We start from the raw sequence: 17,689 nt of genomic DNA on the forward strand, positions 1-17,689 counted from the left end.
GTCGACACCATCGTCGTCGGCGTCGTCGTCCATGTGGTCGTCGTCGAAGTCGTCGTCGGCACCGCCGTCGACGACGACGGCTTCTTCGTCGACGATGTCTTCACCTTCGTCGACGATGTCGTCGGCACACTGCTCGTCGACGCCGTAGTCGTCGAGCTCTTCTTTGACGACGACGGTGGTTTAGCCGTCGACGCTCCCGTCGACGAGCCCGCCGAGGGACTCAATTGGATCTTGGGCTTCATTTTCGTCGTCGACGGAGCCACCGTCGACGATGTCTTCGTCGTAGAGGACTTGGAACTCATCTCAGAAGAGTGTGATGAGGGTTTTTTGAAGGCTGGGTCTGTCTTCTCACCCTTAGGAGGCGAAACCAGTTCTATTTTGCCCGACCCACTGTGGTGGGGGGAACCTCCTGAACCCCGGCCATCCGACTCACTGGGGGTCTTCCTTGAAGCCTTAGAGGGGCGCCCAGTAGAGGAAGTAGGGGAACCTCTACCCCTTTTTACTGACCTTCTAGAAGAAGCGCAGGACACTGATTCCTCCTCATCACTGGAAACTCCATGTTTCCTCTCCTTCTGCCTCTGCAACCATGTAAGAAGCCTTCCAGCACGATCTCTCAGAGTCTTGGTGGAGAGAGTGCGGCAAATTCGACAGTCCTCCGCCTTGTGGTCAGGATACAGGCAGTAAATGCAATCCTTGTGTTTGTCTTCCACAAACAGCCTCTTTTTACCACAGGTGGAGCAGGGTTTAAAAAGGGCTTTTTTCTTCTCAACTTCAGCCATTTTGATGAAGAAAGGTGTTTCCTGAAGAATCTGAAGAAAATTGTGAAGAAATATCTATAGAAATGAGTTTTAAAGAGTAGAAATAGAGCCGAGCTCAATGGAGACTCCCTAGCACAACGTGCGGTAGAAAATCTGAGGCTCTGAGATTCCTTCAGGAAGGTTCTAAGGGTGAGGCTCTTCTGATTGGCTGACGCCTAGAGTTTGGTCTCTTTTGCAAAAAGAGGCTGATATGTTACAAAAGGGAATGGGGCCTAGGCCTTTCCTTTCTCTTTTGTACCTACTACTATGATATTTTTTATTACCGAGACTCCCAGTCCGACGACGGGGAATGATACAAAGCATGGGAATCTATGAAAGTTCCAATACTGGGGCAACATTAAATCAACATATATCATTTCATTCCAATTATCAAAAAACAGTTAATCATGGACAGAAAGAATTTGCCAATATTAAATATGCATTCAGTTTCCACAATGTGGTGCACTATTTCTTTTTAGAACCACATGAGTCAAAGTTTAAACATTCCTTTTAAACTTGAACATTCATATTAAATGTATTAACAAGAATTTTATGCGAACTAGTGCCGTAGCCGACGCGTTTCGAGTCCTGTTAAGAAAGTCACAGGGCTCTCATCATGGCAGCATTAAATGGATTCCACGGGGAACTGATTGAGGGCTTGAGTGCGACCTTTTATTAAAAGTAGTGTGGCCGCCACTGTGTGTCTCACACTTAAGTGAAAGCCTCAAGGGTGGTCTCTTGTCAAGGCATTGTTTATTGTTCCAAGGTGACAAGTCTTCTCTATTCAGAAGCCAAACAGTCCACCGCAACCTTGCGTGAGGTACTGTGCTTAAAGTTGGTTATTTTGTAATAACTCTGAAGGCTGAACAGCCCACCGCAATCGAGCGTGTGGCGCTGTGAGTAGGAATTATGTCTTCTTTGGTTCAAAAAGAATCTTTCTGTTTTCTCTCATTGAATGAGTACGAAGCAAAGTGTAGACAAACACCAAAGGTTTAAAAAAACGGAGGTGTTTGTCTATACTTTGCTCACGGTTGCTCAAGGTTGCGGTGGACTGTTTGGCTTCTGAATAGAGAAGACTTGTCACCTTGGAACAATAAACAATGCCTTGACAAGAGACCACCCTTGAGGCTTTCACTTAAGTGTGAGACACACAGTGGCGGCCACACTACTATTAATAAAAGGTCACACTCAAGCCCTCAATCAGTTCCCCGTGGAATCAATTTAATGCTGCCCTGATGAGAGCCCTGTAACTTTCTTAACACAGAATTAGGAGCTTTCTGGACGGTGAAGGCAGCAGCGGGAGAATTTTTCGCGCGGTGCGAAGGAGGCCGAAGCAGGCCCGGCTGTTTTCCTGGCTTGAGTATTAAGTGTTAAACCTTGATCCAGCCAGATCCCAAGGCTTTTGATGTCGGACTTCGGGATTGGAGGTGGGCCCATACATGGAGGCCACAGAGTCTCAGGACGGAAATGTGACAGATTGCCCATAACCAGGATCTCAGTCTTATCGCCAGAGGAGACCTTGCCATTTAAATTGCCGGATGTTGCCAGGAGCCCCGTAGGGCATTGAAGATTGTGTTCGAGGAGCCCCGGTGGGCAGTGGAGGAAGCGCGGGGGAGCAGTGTGCAGGAGGACGGGACTGCGAGGACCAGCAGGTAGTGCGTGTGTCATCGAGCACACCTGCGGCCTCTTCCCGTGACCCCGCCCACTCTATACACAGGCAGCATAAGACTTGGAGTCATTACGCGTCAGCGGGACGCGTGTGCGGGACATCACCCGGGACAAAGCCCGGACTAAGGGCGGACCCTCTGTGGCCCTCAGAGGCCCGAGGAGACTGGACTGGGCCAGAATCCCTGGTCGATTATTTCAGGACTATTGTGTAAGTGCTCGGGGGGACTACTACATTATTAATTATAATGTCAATTGAAATACTAACCCCGGAGATGGCTGGCCCTGAGAAACCTGTGAGCTTGATAAATGGGAAACTAGATAATTATTTTAAGAAAACTCTTTTGGATTCTCCAACTACCCCCACCCTTGAAGAACTTCGGGCAGAGCGACGGCGGTCGGTTGAAAGCCTAAAGGATAGACCATTCCCGGTGTCACCAGTGTTAATTAGCTCTATGGTGGACGGAACCCCTACTGAAAATATCTGTAACCCCTCGCAGGACAGCATACCTCTAATATTTAGAGAGGGAACATCTACGAGCGAACCTGAACCCTTAGGCACTACTAGTAAACTGCCAACCATTGCTACCACACCTAGTACAACTAAATCTATTGTTATAACTAAAGCACAAATTACCCCTATTCCTAAACAACCTAAAGCAGTTAAAAGTAGGGCAAAAAAAGTCACACGTTAAAATCTATGGCCCTCCCCCGACAAAAAGGCGCAAAAAAACTGACCTTCCAAAGAGGAAGATTAATCATGCAGACTTTGGCATTAAAAAGGACGACAGTACTAGGGGAGGACGGGTTAAAGTAACAGACAAAGGAAGGATAGTTATATCACATACGCATCCATGCTTAACCCCCTTAATAGACCCTGTCATCCCCACTGCCGATAGCCTCCCCGCGGTTGTGACGTTACAGGAACCTACAAATGGTGCCTTGATCGATAGCATAGAATCTATAATGAGGACCTATACACTGGCTATTGTAGATAGACTTAATAAACTAGAAGATAGACTTGGGAAGATAGAACAAGAACTGGGAATCAAGCTAGTGATTAATAAAGTGTTGCCTAATCCCCCTTTACAAACTCCAATTTTACCCACCTCATCAGGTATTCCTGTTGTAACCACTATACCTACCCCTGTGCAGACTACTCTTGTGCCTCAATCCTCAAATAATATGAGTAAACCCACATTGCCCCCGCCTGTAACGTCTTGTGGACATTCGAATAATCTTGGTCAAGCCCCAGGGAATAAAAAGAGAGAAAGAGGAAATGAGCGGCCGGCTCGAGGTAACTATAATAAGGGCCCCCTTCCTGAACTCCCACCAGATGCTGTACCCTTTGTTGTAGTCCTTACTGGGGTACCAGAGCTGAAAAAGAACAAACGGGAGGGCTATGCCCAGTTGAAAAATAAAATATCGCATTGGTTAAGTCTACACAGACCTATTGCAAATAATATCAATGGAGAAATTGTTCATGTCCGCCGCCTTCCTTGGCTGGGAGGAAGACCTAAAGATATTGAGGGAGACATAGTGGTCATTAATTTTAGAGACCAGAATGCCGTCCATTTTATACTTAACTGGCCTTCTGACCACGGTAGTAAATCTATTACCCCCTGTCCCCTAACATATTTTTACCCTCGCTCATTGGTGTTCCCACCCAATCATCAATCACAGCGAGCTCCCCCCCCCCGTTATTGAGGCAAATGCTCTCAAATCCATATCGTCCACCTGTCTACAACAATGGCCCTATATTTAACAACACGCAACCACCTATAGGGGTAGACCCGTATGGGTGGAATACGGTAGGCCCAAAGTATAACTCCTTAACACACAGGAGAATGGACCATCTCAAACCTTTTACACCCTTAGATACCATCAACAGGTTTGACGTGTTTAGCGGCCTGGAAGACTGTGACTGATGCCATCGAGCCACAGGGGAGGGGGGAAAGGAACTGTGTGGAGATATAGGAGGAGACATGGGTGCAGGCACGGGGGAAAAAGGTTCAACTGTTATTAACCCACCCAATGGGTACAATGTTATTTGTAGCTCTGGGTATAATACATGTTATTCTGGGCAGCTTCATTGTAACTCAGATACTCCTACCCCGGCAAATGGAAGTACAACTCCGACCCGACTATCTGAAGACCCCGAGTCAGGGGAAGTAACCCACATCCATACCCTACCGCCACCATCTATTGAGGCTGCTAGTTCAACAGAACGGGGGTATAAGATGGCGAGTTGGAATATTGCTGGGTGGAATAATAAGATAGATCGTCTAGGATGGTCAGAATTTATAACCCAATTTGACATTTTGTGTCTCCAGGAGACTTGGGCGGCCGAAGATGTCTATCTTGATGGGTATGTCGCCTATAACTGCCATGCTCAGCCATCCAACATGGGGAGAGCCAGTGGTGGGATGGTGATATTGCTCTCTGTGAGGTTACCGGTTCGAGTAAAAACCCACCGGACTGTTGGTCTGCACTCTCAGCTGTTGTGGTTACAACACAGGAATGGGCGAAACGTTTTAGTAATAAACCACTACAACAATGTCTTTAACCACTCAAAAACAGATATGGTCGATGAACTCGAAGCAGAGGTGGAAAGGCTATATGAGCACAGTGATGTGTCTTTTGATATTTTGTGGGGTGGTGATTTCGACATTCACATGTGCACTTTTGCTGGCAAAAGGGTGTGTGGGTATGGGGGTGAGGGAGGGGAAGATCAGACCCACTTTCTACATTCGGTTTATGGGGAATCTCTAAACACTCTTATGCTTAAAATGGACTTATGCATTATGTTACCCGACGTAGACAGTGAGGGCAAGTCGGTACCGACCTTTATTGGTAGGAACTGTGCCACCGTTATCGACTACCTCATTGTCTCCGCCAGTATTACAGCTTTGTGTTCCTTACCCGTAATAGTAGATCCAGCCCTAAGTGATCATAACTGTCTAACAATGTATCTCTCCCTGTGGGGGGATAACGTAAAGGCGTTACACAGTGCAGTGACAGATGTTGTCCCACATAGACCCAATGGCCCTAGAATTAAATGGGGCAGGCATAATGAGGAACGTTTACTATGTACCATTGTGTCTGCCTGTATAGATGAGGTGGAATGCTGCCTCGAACCCGAAAAGGATAATGCTGATATTCTAGCCAGTTTCGACATCATTAATAAAAACATCGCACAAATCTTAACCGGGAGAAAATCAAAGGGCCTTAGGAATAACGGGGGATGGTTTAACAGGGAATGTACTAAATCCTTACAAAGACTTAAAGTTGCCCTTAAGGGTAAACCTAGGGATAAGGAAGCAGTTAAAACCCTTAGAAGGGAATACTCTATTCATCTGAGGAATAGGAAACAGGAACTAAGGGAAGAGGCCTGGAACAACTTGACTAAGGCAGTTGATCTTAAGGATGCCAAGCTTTTCTGGTCCACTGTCAATAGTCCCTTCCTCCAAAATGAAGAAGCCCCGGTGATGTCTGCCCAGGTGTCTGAGGAACAATGGGTGGCTCATTTTACTAGTATTTTTAACCCTGAAGAACTAGATGTGGGGGGTGACAGGGAGACCATGGCTTTTATGCCCCTACCTCTTAATATCACAGTTTCTGAGGTGGATGCCGCCATCCGGGTCAGCAAGGGGGGAAAGGCGCCGGGCCCTGATGGGGTACCTGTTGACCTTTATAAAGCAGAGGTTTCCATCTGGAGCCCATTGCTAACAAAGGTTTTTAATGCAGCTGCAATGACTGCGGCCCCTCAGATTTGGGGGGAATCAATCATTATCCCGGTGTATAAAAAAGGTGAGAGGGGCGAGGCAAAAAACTACCGCCCGATTTCTCTCCTCACTGCTTCCCTAAAAATTATGAGTAGGGTATTACTGAGTCGTCTGGAGGAATGGGTAGAAGATAAAGGGATCCTTGCGGATTCTCAGTATGGATTCCGCAAGGGGTTAGGCACAATAGAACAGTGCATTAATTTAGACCTAATTATAGGCAAATATACACGGGCTAAACAAGGCTCGTTGTTCCTTTGCTTCGCAGACCTGACCAGTGCCTTCGACCTGGTCGACCATGGCCTTTTGTGGTCAACCTTGCTGGACATGGGTGCCCCACAGGATATTATCTATTTCTTGGCCCAACTTTATAGGAAACTTACGGCTAAGATACGATACGGGCAATCGGGGGAGTGTACACCCAGTATTAAAGTAGGTTCCGGAATTAGGCAGGGATGCGTCCTTGCACCTCTTCTTTTCTCCCTTTTTATTAATGCAATCGAGTCAGAACTGCGGACCATCAGTGCTGATGCTCCGACTGCTGACGGCCTTTCCATCCCAATATTGCTCTACGCGGATGACGCCGTTCTGCTCTCACAAACCCCTCTTGGGCTGCAAAAACTTATGAATAAATTTGCAGATTTTATTAATGGGAGAAAATTAAAAATCAATAATTCAAAAACTTTTATAATGCCCTGTGGGAAGAAAATTAAAAACTTAAGGCCCTTTACAGTTATGAACCAAACTATAAAAGTGGTGGATAAATGTTGTTATTTGGGTATCACTTTTAACAGCGGGGGGATGTGGACACCTGAAATGATTAATGTAAGAGCCAAAATGGCCAAGTGTTCCTTTGGCATATTTAAGTTTGCATCCAAGTTAGGCTCAAGACGGATACCAGACATGTTGTACCTATACAACCACAAATGTGTTGCTCTGGCCCTATATGGCTCAGGAGTGTGGGGCCATTGTAATAACAACATGCTCCAGGTTGAGGAAAATAAATTTGTCAAAAAACTCCTGTGTTTACCATCTTCTGCCTCAACAAAGTTGATCCATCTGGAGGTTGGTCTAGAACATCTATCTGACTTGATCAGATTAAGACCCCTGTTAGTATGGAGATCTATATGGAGTAAGGAACAGACTGGTTTCACAAGAAAGATCATTTTAGATTGTCTTCACATGGACAAATGTTCCCGCATCCCCTGGCTTAACTACATTATTCGAACATTTAATGATGTTTTTAACTTTAATGTGCGTGATAACCCTTCCTGTGTTCTAGATACCCAGAAGAGTGAGCTTAAACATGAATTTTTGAGGGCTAGCATGGTGAAGCGTAACGCAGCTACTGCTCAGTTCTCCACACATGTTTTTTATGACAGATATACTAAGGAAGAAATGGGGCTTTCAGGATACCTTAAATTGGTTACTATCCGATCCCACCAATATGTACTGACAAGATTACGGATGGGGATTGTCCATTTGCTTGTTGCGTATCCTGTAATGAAGACCTATACTACTGCCCCCTGTCCGTGTGATGGGACTACAAAGCAAAGTACGGAGCATTTTTTATTGTTATGCCCTCTTTATCTCTACCTTCGTAAAATTGATCTGAAACCGCTTTTCAAAAAATACAATGTATCCACTATTGTATCGGCTATGGGGCTTTTATTTGGACTTGATTCACAGGACATCTGTTGTTTTACTGCTGTATTTATTTTAGAATCGATATGCTTGAGGAATAGCATGCTTTTTTGATATGTGGTCAATTTAAATTTTGCTGTTCCCTCATGTTTTTACTTATGTATGTACTTTTATGATTGTTAATCAATGATCGAATAAAGTTTTTGAATTGAATTGAATATCGCTGTTGAGCTTAAGATTGGATCTGCCCATCCAACTGGCTATATCCCTCAGACAGGAGTTCAGATCGGTGGAGGGATGTTCATGTTGGCTTAATGATACCACAAGCTGGGTATCATCAGCATATGTCAGGAGCTTGATACCGTAGGGGGTGACGATTTTTTCAAGTGGGGACATGTACACATTAAAAAGTGTAGGGCTCAGGGAAGAGCCCTTGGGGACGCCACAAAGAAGTGGGGTTATGTTGGAACTAAAATTGCCCTCGGCTACCTGAAATGACCAATTGTGCAGGAAGGACTTAAGCCATGATAAAGCAAGTCCTGAAATGCCCAAATCTTTCAGTCACTGAAGCAGCGTAAGATGATTGACGGTGTCGAAGGCTGCGTTCAGGTCCAGGAGGATCACTGCCACTGATCCCCCTGCGTCAATGATCTTCCTAGCCTCTTCAACCACCGCCATCATTGCAGTCTCCATACCCTGGCCAGGTCGGAATCCCGTTTGTGAGGGTTTAAGTAGGTCGCTTGCTTCTAGGTAGTCCGATAGTTGACGATTGATGAATTTCTCTGCCATTTTGCTAATACCTGGCAGAAGAGAGATAGGCCGAAAATTATTCAGCTCTGTGTGGTCAAAATTGTTTTTTTTTTTTTTAGGAGGGCCTTGACTACTGCCATCTTCCAACTCGGGGGTACGATCCCCTGTGACAGAGAGATGTTAATCAAATTTGCTATGGGGGCCAGAATATAAGGTGCAACTGATTTTAAAATATGTAGTGGGGCTGGGTCAAGCGGTGAGCCGCTTTTGATTGACTGAAAGATAGGAGAAAGGGTTTCGGTTGTGATGGGACCAAACCTATCTAATCTATGCTCAGCTAGCTGTGTTACTAATGAGGGAGGCTCCAATGGATCAGTCGGGCTATCAAAGGGAAGATGCTTCAAAATTTTTTGGATCTTCGGGTCGAATAACTCGGCAAGCTCATTACAACGATTGACCGAGGGGGCTATCGGGCAAGGGGGGTCGGGGACTTTTAAAAGTTTTTTCACTATTTGAAAGGTTTCTCTTGATGAGTTTGTAAAGGATTTAATTTTTTCTGCGCAGAAGGCAGCTTGTGCCCGTTTCAATGCCTTTTTATAGTTTAATATTGTAAGTTTATAGTCCTGTTTCCTACCAGGGTCATAATCCTTCCTCCATGCCCTTTCGGCCTTCTTGCAAAGTTTTTTTAGGAGACGAACCTCCTTAGTGAACCAAGGCGAGGTGGCTTTTTCGCGAGAATTGGGGGTGAGTTTTTTTGGGAGAATTGCGTCCAAGGAGTTTTCAATCCATGTAGTGAACATGGTATCCGCTTCAGTGGGGTTTGCTCCGAATGTAGGAGGGGAAGATTCCAGAGTATGCTTCCAGTTGTCGGTGTTCAGTTTTGACCATGGGCGTATGATCTTACAGGGAGCTAGTCTATGATGGTAGGTGATCGGGAACTGCCAATTAAACAGGATAAGAGAATGGTCTGACCATGGGAGTGGGATTGGTGCGTGCACTTTAAGATCTGTGATATTGGAAAAGATGGGTTCCAAAAGGTGCCCCATGGAGTGCGTGGGTTGATGGTTTCCCAGAAAAAGCTGTGATGTTGCTAAGTCCAGTGACAGTTCAGTGGCTCGACAATTTTCTTTATTATCAAAATGGATATTTAAGTCCCCTAAAATCATAAAATTAGGTCAGTGATGTTTCCGTGAGTGAGCTGCAGAACTGACCAACAGCCCCTGGGGGGGCGGTAGATTAGGAGTCCAGAAAGCGATTTACAAGGGGAAACTTGAATGGTGAAGAGTGTTTTTTCGCAGTCTTGTATAGGACTGCTGTGAACTCGGCATGAGAGATGCTCCTTATTTATTATCGCTTTTGTACCGCTTTTGGCCGCCATAAGTGTGGCAGGGTATGCTCAGACGTGAGTCCCTTGCTCACTTTGCCACTGGATTCAAGCAAGCCGGGCTGAAGACGGCTGGAATGCCAGAAACCGGTCCTCGGAAGCTTGTTTCCGGTCCAGGAAGACATGGCTTGGCAGTTCGGGCTGGACTGTTCCCATGATGCACAGGATCAGACTGATTTGCATATAGCCATGTCTGAACTGGGGTGCCAGAGTGGGCTAAAGAACGGTGATGGATTAAACTCAGATCTTTTGACTGGGTGTGAATGTTTGATTGATTCAGATGCTCCGTCCATTACCACCCCCTTTTGTACCGGAGTGGAGTGGCCCCTCCCCCAGAGGTTGCCACCGCTCTATGTCCCCAGCACGGAGAAGCTGGACCAGGGAGCCGTCAGCGTCCTGCCGTTGCAGTATCGTTCAGGGAACAGGCCTCACCTCCCAGTCAGGCCCGGTATCGCCCGCTGGACCCCAGGCACTTCAGGGGTCTCACTGTCTGCCCTCCGGGTGTGCGCAGGGATTGTGGGACGGAGCAGCCAGTGCACGGGTGACCCCCCAGGTGGTGCAAAGACAGCGCACAGGTCAGGCCCCCAGCAGTGCAGGTCAGGCCCAGGCACCCCTCGCAACCGTCTTCTGCCGGCCGCCTTAGGGCACACACCAGTCCACCTGCTGGGGAAGGGCACGCACCCCAGCCCTGGCAATGGCTCCTCTCTCCTGATTACAATGTCGATGTTGTGGTGGGCAGGGTACAAGCATCCTTCTGCTCCAGCATGGGATCTCTGGCTCCACTTCCTCAAAGGTCCGCCTCACTCCTGTCGGGCTCTAGGGTCCACCATCTTGGCCCAGATCTATCGCCTCCATACGGGCAGCCGTCCACACCAGGAACGCTGCCTCTTAGGATCGGAGGAGCAGGGCTGACCGCCGCAGGAGTCAGAAGACCAGCTTCACCAGGAAGGAGCAGGTGGAGCCCAGGATCTCCGGTTTTGCCGTCCGGGGGTCCGCCTCACCCTGGCCGGGTCCTCAGTTCCGCCATCTTGGCCTGGACCTGTCGCCTACGCTCGGGCAGCTGCCCGCTCCAGGAATGCCGCCTCACTGTATCGAAAGGACAGGGTGGGCCACCACCAGTGTTAGCAGACCAGCACCATCGGGTAGGAGCACAGAAAGGGTGCCAGTGAGTCGGGTGATTCAGAGCGGATGACAGAGGGGTCCGGAGCACGCTTAGAGTGCGACCGCCATCTTGATGCTCCAAGCCACTGCCCCAGGTTTTAAGATTTTTTTGCCCTCCTCAGACTTACCCTCAGGTGACCAGGGTCTCTTATGAGATTTGGCAAAGGTGTTGGTCTCCTCTTTAGATGATGTCCTCTGCCTCTTCTTCAGCCATAACAACTTACCCTCAGGTGACCAGGGTCTCTTATGAGATTTGGCAAAGGTGTTGGTCTCCTCTTTAGATGATGTCCTCTGCCTCTTCTTCAGCCATAACAACAGCCTGCTTTCAGGGTTTTAGATGAGAAAGTGCATCAGAGTTTGCACTTTCTCCTGTTGTGGATAGAGGCAGTAAATGCAATCCTTGTGGGGATCATCAAAATGAGCCCTCTTTTTTTCCGCAGGACTTGAAGGGGCGAAAAAGGCCCTTTTTTATCAGACATAGTGAATATCCAATAGAAAAATATGAACAATTTGGAAGAACGGAGCAGAGCTCAGGGAGACTCCCTTCACACATGACGTGCAGTGAGAATCTGAGGGATTCAACCTCTCTTGGGAAGGTTATAGAGGGTGCTAGCTATGGATTGGTTGTACCTAGAATTTGGTCCTTCTTTTAAGACAATAGGTAGATAGGCTATTAAATTCATGGTTTACAACATGATAGCCTATGAAAAATGTTTATCAATCAATCAGGGGTTTGTAGAGCACACTACTCACCTATGAGGGTCTCAAGGAGCTGGGGGGGTGTGAGCAGCTTCGTTACGGTCTTTCGAAGAGCCAGGTCTTGAGGTCCTTTCTGAATTGGTGCAGTAAAGGGGGAGTTCGTTCCAGGTCTTAGCTGTGAGGCAGGAGAAGGCTCTTCCACCTGCTCTGGTCCTATGGAAACTGGGACGGTGGTTTGGGAGAGGTTAGCTGAGCTGAGGTTTTTTTTTTGAGGACGAGTCATTGAGGTATTGGGGTCCGATGTTGTGGAGGGCTTTGTAGGCGTGTGAGCAGTTTGAAGGTTATTCTTCTTTCAACGAGTGTAGGAGAGTAGGGTCTGCAATCCTATGATCACCCCAGATTTTTGCTTTTTGCTTCACTGGTTTACGACTTCTCTGGCTGTGGGCCTGCTAATCAGACCCACAGCCTTGCTGTTCTCTCACTAAATTGACACGTGTACCTTAGGTGCATTTACCAATTGGTACTGGGCCACCTTATCAGAACCTGTAACTCAGGGCATAGGTGTACCCAGGGCCTACCAGGGGCTGCAGCATGTATTATGCCACCCCTGGCTGGCCATCCAAATCTGACACAACTGGCTGCACGACAGCTGGGGCAAGGTGGTGTAATCACCCTTTGCTTTAGATATAGTATACCTATATCTAACCCTAAAATGGACACTCTTATTCCTATCAGTCACTCCTATGGCAGACCTTAACAATCCTGAAGGAAGAGTGCGTGGAATCGTGTGAGATGATGCTCTGGCATGAGCTGAGCCCGTTTGCAGCTTGCGGAACCAAGTCCTAATAGCTGTTCCATGATAACGCATACCATAAACTCTTAAGTGCATTATAATCCTCGCGGTTATATGCCAACTCTGGTATCGCTTTATCAAAACATGTCGAGTAAGGTGTCATACGAATTGGAATACTAACCCCTCGCGAATTCTGGCGACGGGGTTAGCATTCCACCCTTCTAGAGGGACACAACATGTATGTAACTGTGAACCCCGGTTAAAGTTAACTCGAGCCTCAGCATCACAAAATGGATGCTGCCACCACAGACACAAGTCTGACCTCCTGCTTCTGGAAGTCCTTCCAGCGAGGAGAGCTTGGACAAAGGGTTTGCTGTCAGGGGCGGTGCTAGCACTGACCCAGACAGGGTTTTGTGTATCCTAGGTAGGCAGGGCTGAATAGGAAGGTGACTGCAAGTGGCACCCCGGTGCTTACTATGCATCTGCCAGTCTGAACCGGTTCCAGGGGCACACCAGCCCCTGAGCTGGGGAAAGTCCGGCATGGGAGAGGGGTGTAACCACCCCCCTTCCTGGTCCCACCCATGGGCAGGACCTAGTCCCGTACCAGCCCCTTTCTTTAGTATAAAGGTGGGAGCGGGGAACCCTTCCAAATTAGATAATTCCGAATCTTGATGACTTTCCACGAAAGAACTCTTGAACCTTTCAGAAGACTCTCCCTTGTGGCTAAGGAGTAGCCACCCTGCACCCGCAGGTACCATCCAAGCATCGCGGTCTGCTGTAAGTCTCTCCTCCGGATCAAGACTGCCCAGCTCGACGAGAACCGGCTTCCCTGGCACCTCTGACCTCTACCTACATCGTCAGCTCAGCTGAGATCCGTGGGTGTGACGAGAACTCGAGGGACCGGCCATCTTCAGGACTGCACGACGCTTGCCCAGCACGACCGCCGAGGGATCCTCGAGTGAGTGCTTTGAGGTGTGAGAAGCCCTAACCTCGAGCATCTCCAGCACCAAAGTCCAGCCCCCCAGCATCCACGAGATCTGCGTGGGGCCCTTCTGCTCTTTGCTGCTCACCGCGTTGTCTGGCTACTTGCCTGCTGGCTTGTAGCCTTCCTGACGACGAACGACGACATTTTCAACGCTGGTCTGGTTGCTCCAGACTGGCCCTTGCTCCCTTCCACAGAGGAGCACCCCGGACCCTCCTGGTCCACTCCAAACGCCATTTTAAGTCCACCGCGTGGGCTTTCATTTGCCAAGACTTGTTGCCCCAATCCTGGGTCCAGCGACGTCGACAGCAGATACCATCGTGGGACAGCTCGCACCTCCATCCTGGTCGCCGACAACGCCTCCGGGTCCGTGAGACTGCAGAGCCCAGCGTCGCCCACTCACCTGCTCGAGGTGACTTCAGCCGGTGCCATCCTGGTTGCCATCTAATCACTGGCTAGTGATTCAGAACTTGGTCCCCTCTGCTTACAGGTGTCTTCCAACTTCGATCCAGGCTTGGATCACTTCGAACTTCAACACTGGTCGCCTGCCAGCAACTTCTTCTTTCAGGCTCCATAGACTGCAACGAGGATTCCCAACGTCTTTCCAGACCTATGCATCCGCAGCCCCTGGGCTAGGTAAACTCAACATTTCGGTGCTCCGGCATAGCTTTGCTATCCAAAGGTCCAGATCCTTTTTCGTTTCAGCTCTACCTAGTCGGATTCGTCCGATAACACTAACTTTACGAAATCTAGCATCCATAGACTTTGTCCCGCATCCCGCGTGAGAGTGCACACTCTGCACCCGATCTCCCTAGGCCTCCTGCTAGTAATCTGAAGGTTCAGTAGTCAAGTCCTAGCGATCCTAAAGTCTATTAGAGTAGTACTTACCTGCTAGTAATTTCGCATTCCACTTTTGTAGTATATGGTTTTTCGTGCCCCTCGGGCATTTGTGTAAATTGTGCGATTTGAGTATTTTCCTGAGCTTTGTACTGTGCTTAGCACCCTGTCCTCATAAAGAGTCCAGGGTTGTTGTGTTCTAAATAAATATACTTTTATTTTCATAACAACTTGTGTGGTGTCCTTTCACTTGGTGTTCAAGGGGTATATGTGATGGTATAACAGCTGGCTTAACACGCCCTCTAGAGTTTAGCCTAAAGACTGCTCTTGTCCATGCTACTAGGATAGCTGGTCTAACGGTTGACTTACAACCAATCATCAATAAGGGTCGTTTGGAATGATACACAGTGATCACTAGAATAGTGAGCACTACATATCAGGCCAACTTCTCACAACGAGTAGCCAGTGGAGGTCGGGGAGGTTTGGGTGATGTGCTAGTGTCGTGGGATGTAGAGGAGGAGTCTGGCTGTGGCGTTCTGGACAGTCAGGAGTTTGCGGAGGAGTTTTTATTTTATTCCGGCATAGAGAGTGTTGTCTTAGTCCAGTCTGCTGGTAATGAGTGTGTGGGTGACGGTTTTCCTGGTAACGGGTGGGAGGGGGGGGGGGGGGGAGGAAGGGGGTAGGACTCCCCCTTCAACAACGGGGAATGATTCAAGCATGTGAATCTATGAAAGATACCCCAATACTTGATACACCATTACACATATATAAACGTGATTATCAGGTCATTATACAACTAAAGAAACAAAGAAAGAAGAGTAGAATAAAAAGGTATGGTACCCCCCCCATCTACAATGGATCCATACACTAACTGCAGACAATGCTTGAAATTGAAGTCTCTTTGCCTTGACCACAATAATTGGGATGCATCGCTAGTGCCTTCATGATCTTTAATGGTAGACAACATATCTCTACTGATAATCTGAGCGCTATAGACACCATGTCAGTGGATTGTTCTGTTTTTGTCAAGTATTCTTGATGGTTGCTGTGATGCTATGGATCACTTAGGAATGCTGGCCTATCAGAAAAAGAAACTTGGCCTTTCTCCCTCAGTGACCGCACATTCAACAATCTTTTATTTTGATCACAGCAATCCGAGTCCATATCAACCTCTGATCACATATCCCATTCTTTCCCTTGCCACCTCCTGATCATCCACTTTGTTTTTAGACAGAAAAGGGATGCAGGGTAGAAGGAGCTCACCATACACTCCAAAAGTTCCTACATCTGTTTCCTTCTAAGCAACAAACACGAGGGGAGGCTATCTCAGGGGTTCAGCAGTGTCCAAATATCCTTTATAACTCTCTTCAACCCCACCCATAAATGTTAGGACTGGCAGGTAGGGGAAACCCTCACTACTGCCAGCCACTGAGCTTACTCTCCTTTCTATACTGATTGATGTGTTCCCTGCTCTCTGGCTGATCCCTAGCCAAGCTCCAGTCAGTGACTCCTGCTCTAGCAATTATCACTTTCCAGGTTTATGTTGTGCTCTTTGCATCTATATGCTGAATAACTTGCTACATTCCTCTTCTACCCCTTCTATACTTTATCATTTGCCTTCTAATTGCAGTGGTTTCACATTAATGTCTTTTTCCATGATTCCAACTACTTGTCCTTGGTTTTCCGATACCTCTTTTTCTCTCTTTGTCTTTAGCCCCATCATCCAGGTTCAACTATGCTGTACTATTTCTATGTTTCTCAAGCCCCACTCTCCATCTTTTTCCTGGTGTCTTACCTATATGACTCCAAAGTCTCTATCCTACATCTTTGTTTTGGAGCTCCTTATGTCTTGCCTCCAATGCCAGAGTCCTGGCTCTCGCACTTTTATTTTCCGAAGTTTGCATCTCTCCTATCTATGCCCCTAGATATATCAATTGCTCGCTCATCTGCTTCTGAGAACCACCTCCTTCCTCTTCTATCTCTCAATTTTCACCTTTGTCAGATTTTCCTTCCAATGTCCTTCACCATTTCTATCTCCAGGTTCTACTGCAAAGCTAACTTAGGCAGCTGCCCAAAGTACCACCAGCAAGGTAGGGCAGGAACATTAAAAAAAACTCTTTAGAAGCATTCAATGTGCCCCCACTACTGCGATAGAGGTGACAAAATTCACTACATCTGCCAAAATCCCAATCCTCCTGTTTTTCACTTGGCATGTAAAAGAGATCAGTTGGATTTTGGAAGAGATAGATGGATCTTCCGGGTTGGTTAGAGGCTCTTTAAGGAGAAAGATTATAATAGAAAGCAGATTTAACTCTGGTACTGCATTTAGGAACACTTCCCATATGTCTTAGAGTGTGGGGCTAATGTTTTAGTAGATTTCTTTAAAGAAGCCATGGAGAGCTGCCCATTTTGTGATGAATCCGAGAGTGTTAGGGTGTAAGCTGGGATCAGGTGAAGAAACAAAATAGTAATATTATGTGAGGATGCTCTGACAGCTAAGAAGGAGGTAGGGGCAGCCCCACCCCAAGATTACATGCTTAGATTCTGGAGATCATTTTATATAAACTCTATATCACACATTCCTAGTACCACCATCTCTGGCTTGTCTTCTGCAGTATTGTATAGCTCCTGGGCAATCAACGATTCCCACACATAGCTCCTAATTTATGGGGCATGATGCTGTTACTACACCTGGGCAAACAGGTAAGTATGACTCTTATGGCAGCTATTCGGATTTCAAACTTTCAAAGGGAGGGCATTACCAACTAATCTCATGGCAGCTTCCCCCATGACAAAGATAATGTTCCTTCTGCCTCAGTATAGTGCGTTCATGTTACTTTACGAAGCAATCTACTGTTAGTAAGGAAACTGTTCTTGGTGTACACACTGTACCTTGTTGAAATGTCATCATCTTCTCCACCCCATCCCCAGTAAGTGTTTGGAAATCCATTGATCTTCATATATTGCTCTGGAGTCAATGCGGAAACACCTCCAAAATAAGACCAATAGGGCAAACTAGAAATAAAAGAAACAACTCACAGTTAAACGTTTACGTGACAATAGCTATGTCAATTGCAGTTTAATACTGCCACCTTCAAAACATATTATAAATAATGGTTATTTGAAGCTGGCCATAATGGAAAGGGTGTCAAAGTTCTGTAGGATTTGTTATACAATGAAACATGCAATATGTAT

General features: G+C 47.1%; 1 protein-coding gene across 1 annotated transcript in view; it reads right to left on the reverse strand.

Annotated features, from left to right (window-relative positions):
- LOC147659643 (beta-1,4-galactosyltransferase 3-like) overlaps window positions 1–17,689 on the reverse strand; it is a 302,447-nt gene that overhangs the window by 202,413 nt on the left and 82,345 nt on the right. The window contains exon 3 of the mRNA XM_086951582.1: window positions 17,387–17,509. Within this exon, the coding sequence (XP_086807708.1) occupies window positions 17,387–17,509 (123 nt within the window). The remainder of the gene's footprint in view (window positions 1–17,386; window positions 17,510–17,689) is intronic.

Source organism: Lissotriton vulgaris, unplaced genomic scaffold (assembly GCF_964263255.1).
Source record: "Lissotriton vulgaris unplaced genomic scaffold, aLisVul1.2 SCAFFOLD_1897, whole genome shotgun sequence".
NCBI classification, from domain to species: Eukaryota; Metazoa; Chordata; class Amphibia; order Caudata; family Salamandridae; genus Lissotriton; species Lissotriton vulgaris.